The sequence below is a fragment of the Typopeltis vanoorti genome, chromosome 2 (genome assembly GCF_054136105.1).
Source record: "Typopeltis vanoorti isolate ZY-2024b chromosome 2, IOZ_Tvanoo_1.0, whole genome shotgun sequence".
In the NCBI taxonomy this organism is placed as follows: domain Eukaryota; kingdom Metazoa; phylum Arthropoda; class Arachnida; order Uropygi; family Thelyphonidae; genus Typopeltis; species Typopeltis vanoorti.
In genome coordinates this window covers 111140472-111161451 of record NC_143550.1, presented here as the reverse complement: position 1 = coordinate 111161451, position 20980 = coordinate 111140472, and the positions used below count along the sequence as shown (strand labels likewise).

At 37.0% G+C, this 20980-nt stretch overlaps 1 protein-coding gene across 5 annotated transcripts in view; it reads right to left on the bottom strand.

Moving 5' to 3' along the window:
• The window catches only part of LOC150109337 (cationic amino acid transporter 2-like), a 364125-nt gene that overhangs the window by 156754 nt on the left and 186391 nt on the right, over nt 1-20980 (bottom strand). For all 5 annotated transcript variants that reach the window (XM_090412716.1, XM_090412725.1, XM_090412693.1 and 2 more), the window contains exon 8: nt 3974-4196. In XM_090412716.1, coding sequence (XP_090268842.1) covers nt 3974-4196 — 223 coding nt within the window. The remainder of the gene's footprint in view (nt 1-3973; nt 4197-20980) is intronic.

Below are 20980 nucleotides of genomic sequence, written 5' to 3'. Positions count from 1 at the left end.
CACAGCATGTCTATTTGAAATCTTAGCAATTACAGCTTGCCCACAGTTGAGAGAACCTTAGCTGGCCCAGTGCCAAGAAGAGTCAATTCACGTTGAAGAGGAGAAAGGAATAAGGCAATGTACAAATTTGTCACCAACACATGAAATCACATGCTTTATACTTAAATAAATAACTTAAATAACTATTTTGCATGTTCTATAAGCAAAATAGTTACCACTTTAAAAACTAGAATGTTCATAAAAGAAAAGCTAATTTTCCAACATGTAATAATAAACACTCATCCCACAAAATGCATTGATTACCCTATTAAGAGAATAGATTTGCCTTCTTCTGACATGCGCATCTGTGCATTTGTGGTCAAACTATAGTAATCATTAGCATGGAACATAATTTAGTGATTATGTTTATGCCTTTCAACAAGCTATCATCATAGTTCCCATCTTCTAAAGATAATTTATCCCTTCTGTCTCTTCCTGGCATCTACCTAGAATGTTTCCTCTAATTTTTTGCTGTGAGTGTGTGCAGAAATTTGCACGTGTGCAAAATTTGCTTTCTTTTGAAAAGTATGTGCACACCCATACGAGTCACCATACTGATCATTTAAGCAAAAAAGTTAAAAGATTTTAGTTCACTCTTTACCTTCTGGTGTCAATGGGGCATCAGCCAGGTCACCCCAACTCCCTCACCGTGTTCCCACACACAGCAGTAGCCTCCCCAGTAAACAGTCAGAAATCACGATTCACAAGCCTTGGGCGGGACTCGATCCAGGGACTTCGTGCATGCGAGGCCAACACGATACCGACTGTACTAGATAGGATGTTGAAAGTTTATTTTTCACTTGGTTAGAGTATAATAAATTTAGTTTAATCCTTTATCCAAGTGTGAGCAAACAAAGTTTGCACCTGAAAGTATCTTCAGGACTGGATTAAGGTGGTACAACACCAGGGCAACTCGTTGCAAAGGTGGAGCAAGATACCAACACTCCTATCTCAGTATCTCCTATAATGCAAAACACATCTCCTTGCGGATATGTCTAATGTTATGCATTAAGGGAAGGGCCACTACCCAGTCTAGTTTCGACCTTTGGATAAAGGATTAAACTAAATTTATTATGTACTAGATAGGATTCTAAGTATGTGTATTATTACCATCACCAAGTAAGTTGTGTGACATCAATCACAGAGCTAACATAAATATTTTATATGTATTTAATATTGATCTGATTAGAAGTAAGAAATAAAGTAAAAAAAAAAAAGATAACACTAGTGACTGATTGCCTTTAATTAAATTTTCTAACTTTGCAAATAACTCTAAACATACATAATAAAATATTCCCATTACTAATTCTCACCTTGTTAAACATTCATAATAAGTCTATTACTAATTCTCATCTTGTTTAGTTCTATCTCTCTATTTTTTCTCTCTTCTGTCTTTGGCATTCACCCACTCTTTATACACAATATCTAAATTAATTGAATTTCCACATAATTGGTAACTTTTCCCTCTCATTAGCATATCCAAATGACATTCTCCTAAACGGTTTCTAAGTTAGTTTTTTATTTGATTCATTAGACTAAAAACCTTGCTCACAGTCTGCACTAGATGCAAGGAAAGTTCCTCCAATATCAATCAACTTTGCCAAATCACAAAACTGCTCATTTTGAAGAGCAAATACAATCATTTGTGACAGAGACAAGTGACATCAAACTTCTTCCCATTAGCAAAATCCCAGCAACCTTTGCATCATGACAATAAATACAAATTGTAGCACCACCAATTGTAGCGTCATACATAAATATTTAATGCAGCTGAATGTTTATCAACTCATGAGCTTTTGGCGTAGCAGTTTTCACTATTTCATCAAGCCATTCACTTTTAAAGCAGCTAGCAGTTCGTTTTCGCTTCACACCTTTTGCTTCCTTTGAATTTGACATGGTGCATCAGTTTTTTGCAATTTTGTTATTTGAAGAATGTTTTTTATTGTTTTTATAAATTTACAAATGTACACTATTCACTGAATAACATGGCAAGGCAAAAGCTGAACCAACACTAAACATTGCGAGGGCAACACAAGAGCTAAAAGATATGCCTAGAGGCTAGATTTAATTAACTTGGTTGTATCTCAATGCGTGTACACGAATGTTATTATTTAGTTTACTATTTTAAAATTCCTTTTAAAAATTAGAGAATTTTGAAACGCTACAATATTTTTAATTGTACTCTAATTTAAGTTTTTAAAAGTATTTAATTATTTTTATTAAAATTATGAAACCATTGTTTTAATTCGTCATGATCTTGAACTAATTTGATCAGCCAATCACGTTCGGGAATTTTCCATGAGTCAGGCCTGAGATGTAAACAAACCGTGCGCCATTCTATATGCTACTTAAAAATTACACATGTAAGCCATACCCCTTTCACTTTGGCATCAAATTGCTAGCCTCAAATAGGGTTACTGTTAATAATTTCTAAGTTTTGCACAACTTCAAGAATGTAATAAAAAATGCAAGATTATAGGCTTGAACGTTGCTGAGTTACCGTATTTTTTAAAGAATTTATAGGTTAATGTTTAGGTGGAACTTCTTTAATTAATAAATTTTAATTTTATCTTGAAAATCTAGTGTGCACATATTTTTTGCTTTGTGCACTAGTTGTAAAACATGTGCGCGTTCACATGCACACAGCTTAGAGGGAACATTGTCTACCTAGTTACATGTGGCTATCACCTTTCTTATTTTGATAGCTCTTTCCATTACTTTGGAAAGAACTGGAGTAAGAGAAATTGGATGGCAGTTTGTGATTTGTCTCCCTTTTTAGGGATTAGGTTGAATATAAGCTAATTTCCATACTGCAGGGTATATACCAGTGGAAGAACAGAGTGTAAAAAGATGACAGAATGGGAGTCAACTCTGAAGCACAGACCTTTATGACAATTGGAGGAATGCTATTGGAGCCAGGAGACTATTTTGGTATCCAATTTGAACAAAATTCTCCTGATCTCTTTTTGGCAAAAGTACACACTGAACATTGGGTGTAGCATGTTTGGGATGGTTTAAGAGACATTTACCAAAATCAGCATTAAAGAATTGGAGAAGTAGGGAGCCAGGAGATTGTCTTTTTTTGTGGGTGATAATACAACAGAGCTAACAGGATGCACCTAGAATCATTACTATACATCAATGATACAGGAAATGATTTAAAGGGAATGCTAATGTTGCAAAGTTGGGAAGAGTGGTAGTCAATGAAGATGATGGGAGCAATTCTGAAGGATGACTATTATTATTAACATATGACCTCCATGAAGTTGCAGAATCAACAAAGGATAATGGCTGCTAGTTTAATGTAGCCTAGTATATGGTTATGCACTTTGGATTGAAGATATCACAGTCTGTATGCTGCTTCAATGAAACTGGTCTGTGTGAAATTGATGAGGCCAAGAATGCGGGATGATTATGATTGTACATAAGGAGTTGGAGTAGAGGACATATTGCAAAAGTAGGAAAAATACTCATCACATTACGTGGATATTGAGGAACACAGTGACAAGCAAGGATAAAGAAGTTGCTATTCCTCTTTAAAAGGCAATATTGGACTACTGCACAGATTAGATTATACTCAACAAGAAATTATATTGTGATTTGAAAAGACAAGTGACTTGAAAAAAAAGTTTTGTCTCTATAACTCAGTTTCTAGATTATCATATTTTTTACCCATTGTACTATACAGGTAACCAACATTTTGAAGATTAACGAGAAAAAAATAAAACAATAATCACTGTTTGGAAGCTTATTTATGAGATGTATTTCTGCTAGTAAATGTACAAAAATCAAAATTTAAGTATTTGTATTTAAGCTTTCCCTTCCCCCTCTTGATCAATATGTTTTATTCTCTTTATTTTTCTGAAATCATTCTGTTTGGATACATTGCATAAAGTATTTCTCTACAGTAATCAAAGTGAAATGAAACACTTACCTAGTTGATAAACCTGCCAAAGCTCCAATTGATACAACCCATTTTGCGACAGGCCATTTTACCATGTCAAAAATATAAGGTAGGGGTGCTGATTTATCTTGGTCAAAATAAGGCCACATTAAAGTCTGAACTGCAGAAACTCCAAAATAAGCCAAAAAAACACAGGACAGTGATAACACAATACTGATTGGAATTGCTTTTTGAGGATTTTTTACTTCCTCCCCTAAAAAATAAGCAACTGAATTTCATTAATAATATATAGCTTATTAAAATAATTATATTACAAAATAATGATCATTCTTTCATTCAATGTTGCCTATAGAATGTATATGCTTAGCAGACAATATTTTCAATATTTATCCATTATGTGCATAACATCTTCAGATAATTATTTAGAAGAATGGCATTTAATTTTTAAATAATTATCTGAATACTTTGTTTGTTTATTTATTAATTTATTAATTAATGCATAATAATTTGTTATTAATTAATACTCTATATCAGGGTTTCTCAAACTGTGTTCCGCAAGAAGTTCTAGAATTTGTCATTTTAATTTTCTAAGCATTTTTCATGAATAAATATTTTTATTATTATTATTATTATTATTATTATTATTCCAGGCAACTCTAAGGAGTCTACAGACTCATTGAGGGCGGCTCTAACATCATGTCAAGAACAACTATTCGACATTCACACAGTATCTATCATACGTCGCCTTGAACTCATTCACGGTTGTAGCACCCACAACAGACTCTGGCAGCTTATTCCACTCATTCACCACTCTCCAAGTAAAAAACCTTGCTCTAACACCCCTGCTAACCACATTCTTGCCCAGCTTCCATGCATGGCCCCTAGTCCTCCCACCACCAGTCCTATTCTCAAAAATATCTTCTGGATTAATCTTATAGAAACCCTTCAGTAATTTGAATGTCTCAATCATATCACCCCTTTTCCGCCTATCGACCAATTTTTGCAACCCACAAATCTTCAATCTGTTCTCATAAGGTTCATTCCACAGACCTGCTATCATCTTGGTCACTCATCTCTGGATCCTCTCCACCTCCTCCCCATCAAGAAGAAACCCTGGCTCCCATATCTGGGCACAGTAGTCTAGATGGGGTCTTATCAAGGCTCGATACAGAGGAATAATAACTTGTTTGTCTCTGCTTGTTAAAATATTTTTCAGAAGCCAAGTGATTTGATGAGCTGATTTAGCCACTTTTGCAATATGTCCCCTAAACTTCAATTCCCTATCCACTACCACTCCCAAATCCCTGGCCTCATCAATCTCCTAGAGTACGGTTCCACCAATGTGATATACTGCTGCTATTCTTTTCATCCCAAAATGCATAACTTTACACTTTGCCACATTTAATTGACATCCATTTTCCCTAGCCCAGTCCTACAAACTATCCCAATCATCCTGTAAAATTTTGACATCTTGTGCACTCACAATTGCTCTATCCAACTTTGCATCATCAGCAAACAAGCGAACACTTCCTCTCAGATCCTTTCCTATATCATTGATGAACAAATTGAAAAGCAGTGGTCCAAGAACAGAGCCCTGAGGCACACCACTACTCATAAGCCATCTTTTGGACTCAACTCCTGAATAAACCACCCTCTGGTATCTCTCCCTCAACCACCCTCCTATCCATCTCACCAACCCTATATCTATCCCCATCTGCTCCAGTTTACTGATTAGAGTTCCATGTGGTATCCTGTCAAAGGCCTTTGCAAGGTCCAGTAGAATCACTGTAAACCCATTACCCTTATCCAGTTCAGCCGTCACTGTATTATAAAACTTGAGCAAGTTACTGAGGCATGATCTACCCTTCACAAACCCATGTCATCCCCCATACAATATCCCATTTTCATCTATCCAATCGTGTATGCTTTTCTTGACTAATTTCTCCAAGGTCTTGAAAAAGTTTGAAAAAAAGTTTTCAAAAGGAAAACTTTTTTACCCTCTTTCCACTCCCTCAGGACTAACCAAGATCCGAGACACAAATTAAACAAAATGGTCAAGGGTACTGACAATTCCTTTGCCGCTTCATGTACGACACGAGCTGGTGTACCATCCAACCAATCCAACATATATATTGACATTGAGGTTATGCAATAGACTACTCACCTCCACTTCATTCACCACAATTCCCATATAATCTATTGGTTCATTCGTTTCTGCATTGTCACCACCTGGATGATATATTCTTGCAAAGTGTTCACTCAGTAACTCAACTATATCAACTGAATCAGTTACCTCCCTACCATTGGCATTCTATAAAATCATTCTGCCATATACATTTTTTCTTTTACTTGCAACATCAAAAAACTGTTTAGGATTCTCTTTAGCCTGCATGGCCAATGTTCTTTTGTAATCCTTTTCTGCTTTTCTTACCACGCTCGTTACCCTTCTGGGCTGTGCTTTATACCATTCATGTGCCTGCCGGTCACCTTTCTCCTTGAATTCTCCCCATATTTGTTTCTTTTTTTTGCAACTCAAGCTTAATGGTGTTATTCATCCATTTAACCCCTACTTGATTTATTATTCGGACTCTAGGTATACAGTCAGCCATTGCTTCATGCAAACACTTCTTAACTGCCTCCCATGCACTATCAACATCCAGCCCTTGCAGTTTTACATGCCATGGTACTGAACTAATCAAACTCCTAAGCTTGTCATACTTACCAGCCCGATAATTCCACACATACCCTGTCTTAATTGCAAATTCCACACCTTTAGCCACCTCCCAAGTCAAGACTCTATGATCATTCTCACCAATTGGTGGCAACGTGATCATATTTGTCACAGCCAAATCCCCAAATCCAAATTTAGACCCCTAGTATTTTCCATTACATGCTGTCGCAGATAGTTATCCCTTAATAACCACATAAAATCCAATTCCTTCCTCCTGTGTGTGTCCTCCCCTCACTCCAATCAATGCGACCATAGTTGAAATCTCCCATAATAATTACCCTCCTTAAACTCATTACTTCTATTTAAATTCAAAATATACAATTGGATGCTGCATCCAATTGTATATTTTGTTCTGCTAGCCACAATCTCACACCAAATGGCCTCAAATATGCTCTTTTCTCTATCCTGCAATTCAACTTCTATTCTCCTTGGCTGCAGCTCATCAGCTATCATCAACAATACTCCTCCCCTATTTTATTCTCCCTGTCATTCCTGAACACACTATACCCATCACATTCAACCCCACTAGCTATATCATCTACAGTCAGCCATGATTCACTAATGCCAATAACCTGTGGTCTGGAAGTGCCAATCATGGCCAAAAATTCTTCCTTCTAATACTCCTAGCATTAGTGTACATGAATTTCAGATCCCCATTAGCTCCATCCCTACCATGATCCCTTATACTAACTATCCCATTCTGATTTGTTGTCCTTATTCGCTGGGGTATATTTTACTCATTCATACACTCAACTGCCTCCCTAAGGTCTGCATATCTACTCCCCCCCCCCTAATAAATCTGGTTTCTCTGATTCTGCACATCCACTTCATTGAACAATACTTTTTCAAGTCTCCTTACACCGAATCCATTCAAATGCAAGCCATCCATCTTATATAGATCCTTTCGCCCATCAAACTCACTCCACACGTCCACAAATTCCACACCACTCGTCATACATAACCCACGCATAAAGTCATTTGCAATTATGGCACTCCTTTTAAACACTTCACTGTCATACCATGGCAAAAGACTAATCATCCTAACACTCTCACTCTTTTCTTTTGCTACCTCAAAAAATTCATTCAGGTCCTCTATCATTTCCATTTTATCTCATTTCAAATCATTCATACCTATCACAACAATAATTTCTTTCACCCTTTCCTTTTGCTCTCTAATAGACTCAGTTACGTCCTTGATGGTCGCACCAGGTTGGTACGATTTTGTCAAATCCTCTACTAACACACCTTGTACTAACGAATCTCCATACAGCACTCTGTCCTTCATTTTGTTTAAGTTCACACTTATACTCTTATTTTTCCTATCGTACTTTTTATTATTGCCTGGTGCACTCAGTAGACTTTTGTTCATACGCTCTAGCTGCCGCTTTGCTCTTTGTATCACTCCAGTGAACAACGCGATCTCACTCATAGCATCTATCTCATCTTTTTTATTTTCTGTTAAACCATTAATTTGCTCTGTATTAATACCATCATTTCACACTTTCTACATTCAAACCCTCACAGTTCTCTGGTACAACCTCGCCACTTCTTGTCATATCGCTATTTTCTTCATTCTGAAGTTTGACAAAAATATCACACTCACAACCTGAAATACACTTTTAAGGAAAATGAGGAATTATCCTTACATTTTCTACACACATTCGCTCCTTTATTATCATCTAACCATACACCAACCGCACTCCACAAAGCATACATTTCACAGAAGTACACTGAATAATCTCCTTTATATTACAGTTATTGAATAAAGATGGCGAACCATTATTACTAGCCGCCATTTTCCTTTTTACGGGAGCCATACTCACTTCTATCGTACTTTATCAAATTAATAACTGAAACACCAAAAACGCACAAACAGACACACTAAGATACACAAAGCAAACAAAACTACGTAATATTCAAGTAAGTCTGTCAATGATAACTTAAAATAACACTTATCTTATCAGGAGCTCTCAACGAACACTACACACTACGAATCCCTCTAGCGGCAACTTCTCCTTTTATAGTAGAAATATTCTGAGGAGAATAATATTCGTGAATATGTCGAAAAGCTCAGACCCAGAACACCTAATAATATCTGTGCATCGTTAATTTTCACACATCAAAACCTTTCAACATTTGGGAACAATAGTGCTTTATGACAGGTCAGAAAAATTGCCTGCAAGCAGATTATAACAATGGTGGCATATCCTCTGTTTTCAAAACTGAAGGAAATGACATCTGTGTAGCAAATGCCAGTGACCAAGCGGCATATTTTTAAACATGGAAATATTCATGAATTATCGTTAATTTTCACACATCGAAATCTTTCAACAATCGGGAAAGAGAATACCGCCGTTTATGACTGATCATAAAAATTGCCTGCAAGCCGATTACAATGGGCGGCGTGTTCTCAAAACTGAACGAAATAATATCTGTGTTGCAAATGTCAGTGACCAATCAGCAAGGAAATATAAAGAAAATTTTTCCACTAAAATTTAAGATCAAGGTAGTCTATATCTGGTTCTCAGATCTAGTAATACTGAATACTTTCTTCGCAAATTCGTATTGCGGTATGTAAGTGCTTGTTCTAAAACCGGAATGCCATGATTTTTTTAAAAGTAATAGGAATATAGATTTAAATTCTAATATGAATAAGAGACAAGGCGCTTTGTTTAATTTTGGTGTTAAGAAATCTCTTATTGAAGGTGTTTGTGATGGAACAGATAGTGAGTCATCCACCTCAGGATGTACAAAAGGAGGGGAAAACTACCAGCACACAGGAAAAAAAGTCTGCATTCACTCATAAGTACTTATAATAATATTATAAATATATCTGATGATCAGAATAGGATATGTCAATGAAAATCAGCACAAATTAATTTAATGATGAAAATGATGAAAAGTGGTGAAAATTGATGCTTTAATTAAATCAATTAAATTAATCAAAAAACAGCAATTAAATTCAACTTTAATTGATGGTTAATTAATTAATTAATAATAAATTATCAATTATTAGTTAATAATAAAAATCTGCTAAATTACCAATTATTTATTAATTAATACATTACAAAATAACCAAGATGTTCTGTGAAAATTTCAGGATTTGTGAAGTGTTCCGTCATAGAAAAAGTTTGAGAAACCCTGCTCTATTTATTAATTAATACTTTATTTATTATACTTCTTTATCAGTTAAAGAAACCCATTTCTCTGATCAGTTTTATTAATTTCATCAAGATGCTTATTCTTTGGTCATATTTATACACAACAGAAATTAATTTTGCTTTTCTCTCAAATTCTTGAAACTGATGGATTGTTTCTGAAGAATTTATAATAGATAGTCACATAATCAAGAAATACTAATGAAATCTGTACTAGTATAAGGAGACTGAGAAGTGACATTCTGCATTTTAATATTATCTTAACAACAACAACAAAAATAAATAAATAAACTGAAGATTGTTGTTTGCAGATGACATAGAGATGGAAAAAAGTATTAGGAATGGTACTGGTATAAGTGGTTTTTTGAAGGATTTGAATTAGGTGAGAGCAGAATGGAATGGAACAAATGTTTAATATATCTAAGCTTAAGGTTCAAAACTGTGAGATAAAAAAAAATAGAAGAAGAAGACGGCTGTGTATTCTATTCTACAAGTTTTTAATAGCACTTGTGGCATAATAAGGTTCATTAGACACATGTTTGCACAAGAATAATTGATAAATTTTATCAAATATTTCTACCAGACCCTAACTAGTCACCATCAGTGTATCAGCATAATCATAAGGTGAAGCTAGAAAAAAGAATGTTAATCCTACTTACAGCACTGAGTCAAGTGCTGGATTAAGTGATTTGAAACAAAAAAAAAAAAATTAAATTGAATGACATAGCATTATTACATTACAAAAAAGTTGTGTATTCTGTTAATGAAATGTGCTGTAGAAGATGGAGAGATGGGGGAGTGGAATGATGGTGGACAAGAAGTTGAAATTCAGTGGGCATAACTGCAAAAGTGGCAAATTTAAACAATCTGTAAAATGCTTCAATGTTGAGAAGAATGATGATCTAGACATTAATAAAGTTCCATTAATGAAGACATTAATAAAGTTGTGTATTCTGTTCATGGAAATGTGCTGTAGAGGGAGAGAGTGGAATGGAATGATATAGTGGACAAGAAGTTGAAATTCAGTGGGCATACTGCAAAAGTGGCAAGAACTGCATCATCTACACCACCACCACCACCACTATTATTTTCAGAGACAATCACAAACATCCATGCCCACGGCAGGATTTGAACCTGTAGCCTTTTGGCTGGAGAGTGGATACGCTAACCACTCGGCCAGCCAGGCCGGCCTTATTTAGGAATAAGGAAAATGAATTGCTTGAGTTCTTGAGAGACAATATCTTAGGCAGTATGTAAAGAAAAGCACACAAAGATTGAGAGTTTTAGATCTCATCATTTCATCAGAAGATGTGATTGTGAGTGAGGTTCCACACTTCCCTCCAGTTGGTGAGAGTGAACATGAAGTGATCAACTGGATTGTGACGCCATATGAAGACTTCTGTGAGGAAAGAATATATGTGGAATTACAAGCCTGATGATTATGAAAAGCTTAGAAGAAAGCTTGGAGCTATAGCACGGAATGAGATATTAAGTGGAACGGAGATAAATGCTGCATGGAAACTGACCAAAAGATATATAATAACATTGATCTGCAAATGTATTCCGAAGGTCAAAAGACTAAATAAAGTAGGTGTTAAATGGATAAATGAAGGGATTAAGCATAAAATTTGGAAGAAGAGGATACTTTGGAGGCAGCACAACATGAATAATAGTAGAAATCAATTGAAAAAGGAGTATAAAGAGAAGGCCAGGAAGGTGACTCAGTTAGTAAGAACAGCAAAACTACAGTATGAACAGAAATTAGCAAATGGGGTCAAGAAAAACCCTAGAGAGTTTTTCATATATCTGGCAAGTAGAAAGAAAAATGATAACAGTAAGATGGTAAAACGCTAACTGCTGCAGAAGACATTATTGAGATATTCAGTGAACAATTTATAAAGGCATTTCATCCTATTAGGATGAAATCGTGAAAAACTCAAGTGTAGAGGACATGGGAACAGAGTAGCTTAATTGTGGGCAAGCAGGAAGTATAAGAGGAAATAAATAAGCTTGATGTCAATAAGGCAATAGGATTTGATTACTTATTACCACATATCTTAAGGAAATGTCCCAGGGAATTGGCAGTAACATTAGCATGTCTGCTTAATAAAAGGCTTACAACAGCACAGGTTCAAACAGAGCAGAAAAATTTTAAACTTGTTCCACTGCATGAAGGTGATTAACCATAATATATCTGCAGTTATGGTTAAGGTACTAGAGAGATTGGTTAGAACTAGGATGCAGAAACGAGTCGATAACAGCAGCAATCTCTGTGATTGTCAGCATGTGTTTGTTAAAGGGAGATCATGTTTAGATTTTGTAAACGCTTTTGGTGGGTGGCCACATGACAAAGTTGTTAAATAAATTATTATTATTATTATTATTCAGGCCTCCATGGAGTCAAAAAAACTCATCGTGGGAGGTCCTTCCTAGGAACACAAAGTCTATCAAGACTGATCGTGGGAGGTCCCTCTTAGAAAACACAACGTCTATCATACCACTCCTTAAACTCATTGACCGTTCTTGCTCTCACCACTCTATCAGGCAATGCATTCCATGGTTCAACCACCCTCCATGCAAAGAAACCATTCATCACTCTCTTGCTCACAGTTTCCTTTCGTAACTTCCAGGGAATAGCCCTTGTCATCGCTCCTTCACGCTGTTCAACCAAGCAAAAGAACTCCCCGGTGTCAACCCTGTAACCACTTCTCCTTCTATCCACCAAACTCTGCAGTCCACATTCCCTCAGTCAATCCTCATAACTAACATTGCACAGTCCTGAAACCATCTTTGTTATCCTCCTTTGTACCATTTCCACAGTTAGTTTATCCCATTCAAATCCTGGGGATCAAATCTGTGAACAATAGTCTAAGTGTGGTCTGATCAGAGTCTTATAGAATGGAATGATAACTCTTTTATGTCCGCTGGTCAGTGTCCTTCTCATTATTGCAGCAATCCTCTGTGTTACCTTCACCACTTTTGCAATAATGTCCCCTAAATTTCAAGTTCCTATCAATCATCAACCACAAGATCTCTTGTCTCCCCTACTTCCTCGGGTATGGCTCCTCCAATAGAGTATGCAGCATCCCCATCGATGTGTCCCAAACCTCAAGACCTTACATTTTGCTGCATTAAACCGACACCCCCATGCAAATGTATCAATGTTGCAAAGCGTAAGTTTGATCAGTGAAGGGTTGTCATATAGTTATCAGAAAGTTGTATATGGAGGTGCAGTGTCCTGCTTTGGCACACTTGTGGTGTGCTGCAAAGGTCTGTATTGGGGCAAACGTTGTTCGATTTGTATATGTATGATATTGGGATGGGTTAACTGGTGATGCACAGTGGTTTGCAGATGATGCAAAGTTGGGGAGGGCAATGCAGAATCAAGCAGATGTTATGGCCTTACAGGAGGATTTGAACAGATCATATGAATGGGCAGGTAAGTAGAACTGCAGTTCAATGTTGCAAAGTGTAAGGTTTTGAAATTTGGTAAGTAATAACGGGATGCAAAGTACACACTTGGTGGGGAAACTTTAAAGGACATCGAGGAGAAGATGAAAGATCTGGGAGTGGTAGTGGACAAGAATCTGAAATTCAGGGGAGCACATTGCACAAGTTGTGAAGTCGTTATATCAGATAATGACAATGGTGCGGAGGACCCAGACATGTGGAAATAAAGAGGTTATGATTCCATTGTATAAGGTCTCGTACATCGTAGATTATTTTGCCCAGATTTGATCACTAGATTTTCATGGGGACGAGGATATGTTGCAAAGGGTCCAGAGAAAATTCTTTCAATCTGTCTTGATACTCCACATTCCAAAGATGACTGAGTACCTTTGTGAATCTTCTTCAATTGCAAAGCCTTGTGAATAGGAAGAGGTGGGGGGGAATATGATTAAGACATATTATTATTATTATTCAGGCCTCCAAGGAGTCAAAAGATTCATCGAGGGAGGTCCCCCCCTGAGAAACACAAAGTCTATCATACCACTCTTTAAACTCACTGACCGTTCTCGCTCCCACCACTCCATCAGGCAATGCATTCCACGGCTCAACCACCCTCCACACAAAGAAACCACTCCTTACCCTCTTGCTCACAGTTTCCTTTCGTAACTTCCAGGGATGGCCGCTTGTCATCACTCCTTCCCGCTGATCAACCAAGCAAAAGAACTCCCCAGTGTCAACCCTGTAACCACCTCTGAACAATTTAAAAGTCTCAATCATATCACCTCTCCTTCTTCTATCCACCAAACTCTGCAGTCCACATTCTCTCAGCCGATCCTCATAACTATCCTTGTACAGTCCTGAAACCATCTTTGTCATCCGTCTTTGTATCCTTTCCACAGTTAATTTATCCCCTTCAAATCCTGGGGACCAAATCTGAGAACAATAGTCCAAGTGTGGTCTGATCAGAGACTTATACAACGGAATGATAACCCTCTTATCTCTGCAGGTCAGTGTCCTTCTCATAATAGCAGCAATCCTCTGTGTTACCTTCACCACCTTTGCAATATGTCCCCTAAACTTCAGGTTTCTATCAATCATCAACCCCAGATCTCTTGTCTCCTCTAATTCCTCAAGTATAACTCCTCCCATAGAGTATGCAGCATCCCATCGATGTTTCCCAAACCTCAAGACCTTACATTTTACTGCATTAAACTGACATCCCCATTCATTTGCCCATCTATCTAGCTTATTTAAATCCTCTTGCAGGGCTACCACATCTGCACTATTACTAATAATCCTTCCCAGCTTCGCATCATCTGCAAACAACTGAATATCCCCTTGCAATCCACTGGCTATGTCATTGATATAAAGGTTAAACAATATAGGTCCTAATACTGAGCCCTGTGGGACCCCACTTGTAACCCTCTGCCTCCTGGAAACTGCTCCACCATACACAACTCTCTGATACCTATCAGACAGCCAATCCTGAATCCAGTTGACCAATCTGACATCCAGACCCATGTGCTGCAACTGAAATATCAGCTTATCATGTGGCACCCTGTCAAATGCCTTCGCCAAGTCTAAGAAAATTGCAGTATATGCCTTTCCCTCATCTAATGTTCTTGTAACTTTATTATAAAAGGCTAGCATATTGCTAAAACAAGAGCGTCCTTTCACAAATCCATGTTGATTCTCACAGATAACATTACCCTCATCTGCCCAATGCTGTATACGGTCCCTCACTACTTTCTCCAAGATCTTAACAACTACTGATGACACACAGACTGGCCTATAATTAGACACTTCCAGTCTGTTACCACCCTTATGCAATGGCACTATCTTACCTTCCTTCCATTCCCTGGGCACCTTTGCCAAAGCCAGACTTTCATTGAAAAGCCACGTTAAAGGCACTGTCAATTCCCTAGCACATTCTATCAAAACTCGTGGTGTAATACCATCCAGTCCCAAAGCTTTACTGACATCCAGAGTACTCAGTATCTGAAACACACTCTCCTCCTGTACCTCCAGACCTCGAACCAGTCCTATCCCTCTAGCATTAAAACTGACTCCTCTAGGATGAAATACTCCAATAAAGTGTTCATTGAACAATTCCACTATGTCCTCTGCATCAGTCACTCTATTCCCATTTTTATCCCACAATATCATTCTTCCACAGTCATTTCTCCTCCTACTGGCCACATAGCTAAAAAATTCCCTAGGATTTTCTTTGGATCTTAGGGCCAATCTCCTCTCATATTCCATTTTCGCTTTCCTTACCACACTAGTCACTCTTCATGCAATTCCTGTTTAATATTGTTTGTCATCCACTTTACTCCAAATTGCGTGCTCTTCTTCACTCGTGGTATACAACTTACCATTGCTGATAACAAATATTCTTTCACAATTTCCCACGCACTGGTGATATCCCGGCCTTCCAATTCCTCCCTCCATGAAACTAATATGAGTTAGTCAAGGTTGTTATCAGATTGACATGGAAGAAATTTTTTATAGAATGGAAGATGGGGGAAATAGAACAAGAAGCCAATCCTCTTGGGTGTGTGAGCAGTGGAGTGAGGAAAGGATCTTTGCATGGAGAGTGGGTGGTGCATGAAATGTGTGTGTGTTGCCTGAGTGTACTGTGAATGTAGACACATTGAATCAGTTTAAGAAATGGTTGGATGAGCTTTGTTGGAAATTATCACCTTCCAAATGGTTGGAAGGTGATAATGTGCACCTTCCACGATGAGTCTGACTCCATGGAGGTCAAATGTTAATAATAATAATAATCATTTTACCACTTCTTCAGTGTTCAATCTTAATAAATTTTAATTTCAATTTCAGAGGGCCAGGCTCCACATCAACTGGAGCCTGGACCAATAGTGGTTAGCACTGTTTACAGACGAATTTACTCTAAAGCGATATCGGCCATGTTCTGATTTTGAAAGAACCAGGGACACATTATCATCCCTCTAATATCCATGAAAGGGACACTTATGGTGGAGATAGTGTGGTTATGGAAGGCATCTTGTTGGGTGGATGCACCAACCTGTATGAACTTCTTGGCAGAACCATGAATGCTGCAAGAGATGAAGTCCTGGACTCCTATGTTCATCTGTATGTGGGTGTGATAGGGAAGACATTTACCCTACAAGATGTTTATGCTCGTCCTCATCGAACAAATCTCATTTCAAGAAGAGACGATCATATTTATGAACTGGTCAGCCAAATCTCCTAACCTTAATACTAATAAGCATGTCTGGAATGTTCTAGGTAGACATATTGCTGCTCTCAACCACCATCCAAAACACTAAAGGAATTAGAACTTTGCAGAAGCAATGGTTGTTATTACCAACTGAACTCCTAAACACCATTATAAATAGTATGAAACATTGTTGTGAGTTGTGACCACTTAGACATTTTGGCAATCTCATTTTGACCTCTTGTTTTTACCATTATCTTCAAGTACCCATTTGTTACTGAAAAATTATTTATTTATAATTTATGCACATCTCATATAATACTCTTTTCACCAGATTTTTGGTGAAAAGCAGTATGACATCTGTTTCTTGCTTAATTTATGGAAACCAGTGTAGCTTATCACGGTGTACAATAAATGCATTTACTGTCTGTACTCACCACACATCATTCCAACCAACCACCACTCTCCATACAAAAAAACCTACTCCTCATCATCCTACTTATATCTTCCTTAATTTGTTCTCCACCTGTCTTCCCCTCCCCATAGAATGAGAGAAAGATAGGGGGGGAGAACCCCACCCACATTAATCTGGTAATAACCCCTTAACCAACTTATGGTCTCAGTCATATTCCCCTCCTCCTCTTATCTGTCAGACTCTATAAATTACATTTCCTCAATCTTTCTTCACACACTCAACATTCTAGAGACCAGAAACTACTTTTGTCAACATCTCTGCACTCTTTCCAGTATTTCTCCACCTTTTTGAAAAACCAGGTGACCAAATCTGTACATTGTAATCCATATGTAGCCTGATCAAAGTCTTATAGAAAGGATCCAATGAGGATGTTATAGATCCAGCCAATGGATCCATAACATCCTCACTTGTACACATCAGTTGCCTCTGCATCACTGCATAATTTCTTGTGTTATCCTCACAAAATTTTATCTGTCCTCACAATTTTAGAAATGTGTCGTTGAAATTTTATGTCCTTATTCATCATCACCTCCAAAAGTTATCCCACAAATTGTATACTTTGCAACATTGAACTGGTAACCCAATTTCCCCTTCACCCAATCTATTCAAGCCCTTTTGCAAAATCACAACATATGCTCTACTTCTCATAACTTTACATCATCTGCAAACAAGAGCAAGTCACCAATCAAACCTTTCCCAGTATCATAACATACAAGCTGAGCAGTAACAGCCCCCAAAAAGAGACTCTTGGAGCACAAAACTAGTGGCCTTCCACTTGTGGGATATTTCTTCCCCATATATAACTTCCTAATACTTATTAGACAGCCGATTTCTAATCCAGTACCCTAATCTACTATCCAATTCCATTTACTCCAGTTAAACTACAAGCTTCCCATGTGGCAATCTATGAAAGGCCTTTGCAAATCTAAATATATCCCAAGAGATTTATAATAATCCACATTTTATTGACCATGTCTAATTTTTCAAGAACTTTATTCTCTGTTCTCTATATATATTCATGGAAGAAGAAGAAGAAGAAGAAGAGTTAAAATTTTCCATAATATCATACTTTAAAGTCTTTCGGGAAACTTAATGATTGAAGCAAAATAACTAGAAGGAGATCTCTACAGAGCTTATAAGAAATGCAGAAAATTAACTAGGCCTTCTTACTAAGTGTCAAATCCTCATCTTCCTAGCAAGGTTACTGAACAAATGAGGATGAGCTAACAATTCAGAACTCTCAGATGACAATGTTTAGTCTGAGCTGGTTGAAAATATAAACTTTGGTGTACACCTAATTTAAATGTAATAGCAGCTGGAGCATCAGATGGTTAAAAAAAAAAAAAAAGCCAGTACTGTTTTTTTTTGAAAGATTAATAGTAAAAGTTACCAAAGCATTTCCACAGAGGAAACTATGAAGAATGAAATTGATGTTTGGTTTTTTCATGATGCAGATGTGGTGCTATCTAACTCAATGTAGTGAATTATTAACGTTTTGAAATTTGGAAGATACTGATGGATGTTTTTATTGAATTGTTGGGGATATATTGAAAGAGGTGGAAGGAATAAAATATCTGGGAATATTATTATTATTATTATTATTATTTGACACCTCCAAGGAGTCCAATGACTCATCGAGGGAGGGCACCTGCCCTACAGCTCTGTCTCTGCCACCACTAATTTTTCCACAGACAATCACAAACATCCATGCCCACGGCGGGATTCGAACCCGCAGCTCTTTGGCTGGAGAGCGGATGCGCTAACCACTGGCTGGCCGAGTCAGTGCCTGGCATATGGCAGACAAGGACTTGGGATTCAAATTTAGGGACAATGTTATTACTAGAAGTAAGGCCAACACATCATAGCAATGATTAGTAGGAAAGTGACATACAGAAGTTACAGTTCTACTGTACAAATCTGTTTATGAACAACTGTGCTCAAATTTAGTCACCTGGTTTTTGAGGTGGTGAAGAGATTTAAAAATGCTCTACATTACAGAGACCAGTGTCAGTCTTTGGAATGTTGAGTATGAATATGAAAATAAATTGAAGGAGTGTCATTTGAAGATCCTCATGGATAGGATTAGGGATGGTGTGATTGAGACATAACTTGGTTAGCAGTTTTGTATCAAACTAATGTAGATGGGAGTAGTGGGTAAGGGAATGCACCGATTGAGAGTGTGGTAAGTGCAAAAACAGTAAACCAGTTTGTTTTGGTTTAATGAGTCTTTGTGACTCCATGAAATTTGGAGAATAATAATGATAATAAATATGGAGAGTTCCTGCAGTAAATCAGTGCATGCTTTAAAGGGAGAGGGGAAATGTAAGAATGATCAGTTAAATGTGCAATTGACTCTCAACTTTATAACAAACTCACTTGCAAATGAGCAAAAAGTCATAATCAATGTCCCATAGGCACAATTATACTTAAGGGAAATTTACTAACAAAAAAAACCTATCCACTACATTAAATTATTCCTATCATCCCTCCAAGTTTGCTATAAAAATAATGAAAAGTTTGAGGAAAAATACTGAAGGCATTAATACAGTTGATCCTCACTATATTGAATTATGGGCCACAAAAATAGTTTGGTATAATGCCTGGTTCACTAGAGCAAATTACTTTAGAAAGACCATTATGAACATGGGAGTTTTGTAGGGACTTTTTCAGAAAAGAAGTGAGTTTCTTATAACAGAGTTGACTGTAATTATTATTATGATTATTATAGTAAGTTACATCTGCCTCTTCTGATGTGGTTAATAGTTATTATTATTATTATTATTCAGGCCTCCATGGAGTCGAAAGACTCATTGTGGGAGGTCCTTCCTAGTTGGAAGGGGATCAATCATTCGATGCTGTTGGTACACTCTCCCTCGATGAGTCTTTGGACTTCCTGGAGGTGTCACATAATAATAAACTTTCCAAATGCTTACCTTATGAAAACTGATCATTCTGATGTCAGTATTTGCAGTTTTACCAATTATATGAATAGCAAATTCTACTTCAGAAAAGTCAGAAAGTTGATTCCAGCATCCATTACAAACAGTGTTGTCATGTATTTCAAAACTGGACGACTACCTGAGATCAGAAAAGTCTAAAAACAGATCTTACAGTTTTTCTTAATCTTTTCCCATCCTAACATCCAATTATTCAAAATACCTGACCCTTCCCTTGCAAACCTCCTAGTATTCACAATACACATCCTCTGACTTACAACTCTTTGTGTAAAAAATCTAATCCTCACATTTTTGCCACATCCTTAGACAACTTTCAGGGATGGTCTCTTGTTCACCTTCTTGTTTGTTCTTCACTGTATGTATTATCCCTTCTGTATTATGCATATGAAAAATCTCCTCACTAACTTAATACATCCCTATCATATTAACTTTTGTCCATCCACCACTAAACTCTACATTTTCCTCAACTTTTCTACAGTTAAAATTTCCTTCTACCAATAACCAACATTCCAGAGGCCTCACATTAAATTAGTCACTAACTGGATCGTCTCTTGAGTTTTCTGATCAAATTTGCATGCTTTAATCAATTCTGGTGTGATTAAGGCTTTGTACAGTGGTACAACCACCTTCTTGTCTCTGCTTGAAAGTGTACTTATTAACATATCAGGAATGGCAAATAATTGTTGACAGTTGATTATCACCATACTCAATGTTCAGTGAAAATCTCAGAATCAGAAGACTGAAAACAATAATCCAATCATTTGACATAGACTCTTTTTCCTTCTTCTTTTGGTTAAAATTGCAGCTTTTTTTTTTTTTTTTTTGTAGGAATTCACATTACTATACTATCAAGTGCTTAACCACTGTAGATATGTTGGAAATATAACAGGAAGGATATCCTGTATGAATGATTCAAAATTTATGCTCATTTTTAAGTTTTTTTACTGCAACTCCCCCACCCCCTTTCCTCTACTTCCTCTCGTGTGTCGCTATTAATAACAAAAAAAGGGTGCAGCGGAAACAATTGGTGAAATCAAAGAGAGAGAGAAAAAAAATTTCCCATAGTC